Consider the following 3,836-nt stretch of genomic DNA (forward strand, 5'->3'; position numbering starts at 1 on the left):
GTTGAATGAGAAACTTAGCATTATCGATCCGCACACCGAAATGGAATTGAAGTTCAAAGTCCCGAACATGAATATACCGCCAGCTAAAATACGTGATGATGAAGACCTCATGTGGTACATATATGTTTATACAGAAACTGCTCTGTGCATTAATATTGTGGAGACAAATATGAAAACTGTTGACGTAGGGAGGGATACGAATTTGCGTGACCATTTGTTTGCCGCAACGGATGTTCATCAGAACTTAGAACATGATGACATGAATCATGAGCCTAGTTCCCCAGTGAATAATGCAGTCGAAACGGGGAATTTTGATGATGGGGCTGCACCTGTAGACGATATGTTGGACGACCCATTCAATGGTACAGATGCTGCTAGTATTGCAGACGTTGACGCTCGAATGTCATCACAACATATTCGTTCGAGTATAGACCAATGGATTACAGCTGTGGATACATTCGATCTTGTTGAACGGCAAATATACTTGAGCAAGAAAGAGCTGTACTAGAAAATTCGTGTACTTGCTTTGCAAGACAAGTTTGAATTTCATGTAAGCAGGTCAAACCGCAAAATGTTAACCGTTGCATGCGTGGACCGTAATTGCAAGTGGATGTTACGTGCTTCGAGTGTGAAGCAGACTTCTATATTCATGATCCGAAAATTCAACCATGTGCACACATGTTCGGTAGATATCCGTCGTAACGCACATCGACATGCCACTACTTTTGTAATTGCCGAGCACATTTTGGGAAAATTGGATAATCCATATCGGTTGTGCGATCCTACCGCTATTGCACGTGACATAGAACGCGAGTTTGGTGTCAAAATAAGTTACCAAAAAGCATATAGGGCGAAAGTTACTGCTTTACATATGCTACATGGTACACCGGGGGATAGTTTTCAAAAATTACCTTCCTATTGTCACGTTCTGAGAGAGCGTAACCCGGGGACAGTAACCCACATCGAAATTGATTCCCATAACAGGTTTCATTACTTCTTCCTAGCTTTCGGTGCAAGCGTTCGTGACTACATCCGCTACTTGAGGCCCGTTATTTGTCTTGACGGTAGTCACTTGAAAGGTCCATACAAAGGTACACTTTTGCTGGCAACTGGCCAAGATGCCAACAAACAGATATATCCCTTGGCATGGGGGATTGTTGATGCTGAAACAAATAGATTGTGGATGTGGTTTATGTCCAACTTGAAAGAGCTTATAGGTGATTCTGCTGAATTGGTTTTTGTTTCCGACCGGAAAAATAGCATTTTCAATGCCATTGCTCACCTATTTCCTCAGTCCCGTCATAGGTGCTGTATATGGCATCTAGAAAAGAACTTAGTCCAGCGGTACAACAACGCAAGTGTAATATTTCTATTCAAACGAGCTGCACGAACTTCTCGGGTCGAAGAGTTTGAAAGACTTATGGGACAGATCCGTAGGGTAAGTGCAAGAGGGTACGGGTACTTAGAGCGAGCAGGTTTCTCGTTTTGGTCACGAGCACTGTTTGTTGGTCAAAGGTACAACATTTTGACAAATAACAATGCCGAATCTTTGAACTCAATGTTGAGACATGCCCGTTCATTACCGATCATGTGCTTGGTTGAACACATTCGACAAACTATGCAGAAGTGGTTTCACGAACGTCGAACCAGTGCAACCACATGTACTGGCATGCTGTCGTTGAGGATGGAGAACGAGTTACGGACAACGCTTGAAACAGGTACAAGGCTTCGAGCTCATGGCTTGACAGAACAGTTAACACAGGTTGGAATATCCAATGACACGGACATCGTCGACTTCTCTGATAACAGCTGCACTTGTCGTGAGTTTCAAATTAATCGTATGCCATGCGTTCATGCCACTCGAGTTGCTTGCTTGCGAGGTATGTCTTTGTATGACTTATGCTCACCGTATTACACATCGGAATACTGGAGAGGTACCTATAGAGAAGCTATATATCCCGTTATGCGTGAAGTGGACTGGATAGTCCCAAACGAAATTACAGGTACTCCTATTAGGCCACCCAATGTACGTCGTCCACCAGGTAGACCACCCACAAGACGTCAGCGATCCAGATTCGAGTCCGCTACACGACTGAGGAAATGCACTCGCTGTGGTGGATTAGGTCATAATCGGAGCACATGTTCCAACCCCATTATACCACGGACCGTTTAAATAGGCGTTTATAATAAGTAGACTTTTGTTCGAAAGTGGTTGAAGTTGTATGTGAACTGGCACCCCCATGTCATTTGTAATGAAAGAATGTAAATGTTCTCATTTTGTCATTATTGTCGTTTGTTTGCTGACATTAGTGTTTCTCATGATCGCAACTAGTTAAAAGATATTGTAATTGATATCCCTTCAGAACATCTCGACAGTTAAACTGTCAGTCCCGACAGATGGTTACAAAGTATATAATCTGACTTATCCGAAATATTTATGCCTGCATGACTACACTGTTACCCATTCAAGTCTCTACTTACACAAATATTTTGAATCATAACATTTCTTTTACATTCCATTATCGTTTCTTAACAGCAGATATCGTCTTCTAATTTAGCAACAAACAAAAATGGTATGTTTCAAGGACGATATAGGGCTGACCTGATTAGTACTTTTTCCATACGGACTTATTCATAAGACACCACGTACATATAGACACCTAACTCCACCTACAAGAAATTTTAAAAATAACTTATTTTTTGATGCTTCCAAGTTCATGTGTTAAGCCCGAACCAAGAAATCCCGACGAACCTACGTTGTCAATACAGTGAACTTGTTCATTCGAGGGTACGTCAATTTCAGTAAACAAGGGATCCATACAGGGGAACACAAGTTTCATACTTACACAAATGAACCTATGCTCTTACATCCCGACAGTTAATCTGTCGTTCCAGACAGTATACATGCCGTTCCCGACAAATTGTTTTTGTCCTTGTCCATAGTAGGTCCTATACCAAAATATAAAGAAAACAGTACGTAAACAATGGAGGTGCTCTTGCTCACCATTGCCGAACTATGTTACCAGATCCATCCCTGACAAAATACGAACTATACATTATTTCATACGTACCACATACCCATATTCGCCACCTCATTGATTGTCCACACTTGAACCATCTTGTTCGGAGTCATCGGAGCTGATCACAATGATCTCGGGAGATGGAACATGAGCCAACCACGCGTCATCGTCAGACTCAACTTCCATCGGAACCATCAATGGGACGACCCAATCAAGCACGGTCTTTGGACTCTGGGAAGCTTCACTTGCAACATAGTCGAGGTTCGAAAAAGGGACAACGGATGTGGCTCTCGTACAACGTTCATAACTCACTTTGTCATCGTCCGAAGCAATGACGATGGGACATAGTGGGGACGAACTGGGTGTTGGTAGTGGCTCCTCATGCTTGAATGATTCATTGCTCCCTGTTGACAACGCCATTGTTTTGATATGAAAATAATTATTGAACCTGTTGAGGAGTAAACATAGAGACTGCAACATGAATTTTCAAATGTGAATATTTAAGGTGTCAATGATAATATGGACTTACCATGCTATATATAGTAGATTTTTTGGAGAGATGCATTGAAGCTCATTTAGTGCACCAACCATCAACCCCCATACAATTAAAATTTGATAGACAACTATGTGATGGATGATAGTCTAATCATACTTAAATCCCTAGTATATGTCGTTAAATGGTGGCTGGGGTTGGAAGATTAGTACCAATGTGAGTTATGACTATTGAATTATTTTGGCAATGACTAAAAATGAGCTAAGCACGGTTTTCAATTCCATTTTTAGTTTTTGAATGTGGTGCTCCTTCAAGAAATTGAG

At 41.6% G+C, this 3,836-nt stretch overlaps 1 protein-coding gene across 1 annotated transcript; it reads left to right on the forward strand.

Annotated features, from left to right (window-relative positions):
• Positions 1 to 571: 571 nt before the first annotated feature.
• Positions 572 to 2,173, forward strand: LOC111404558. Its single transcript, XM_023033350.1, has one exon. The coding sequence runs from the start codon at positions 572 to 574 to the stop codon at positions 2,171 to 2,173; it is 1,602 nt and encodes a 533-aa protein (XP_022889118.1).
• The last annotated feature ends 1,663 nt before the right edge of the window (positions 2,174 to 3,836 follow it).

This window comes from Olea europaea, chromosome 11 (assembly GCF_002742605.1).
Source record: "Olea europaea var. sylvestris chromosome 11, O_europaea_v1, whole genome shotgun sequence".
In the NCBI taxonomy this organism is placed as follows: domain Eukaryota; kingdom Viridiplantae; phylum Streptophyta; class Magnoliopsida; order Lamiales; family Oleaceae; genus Olea; species Olea europaea.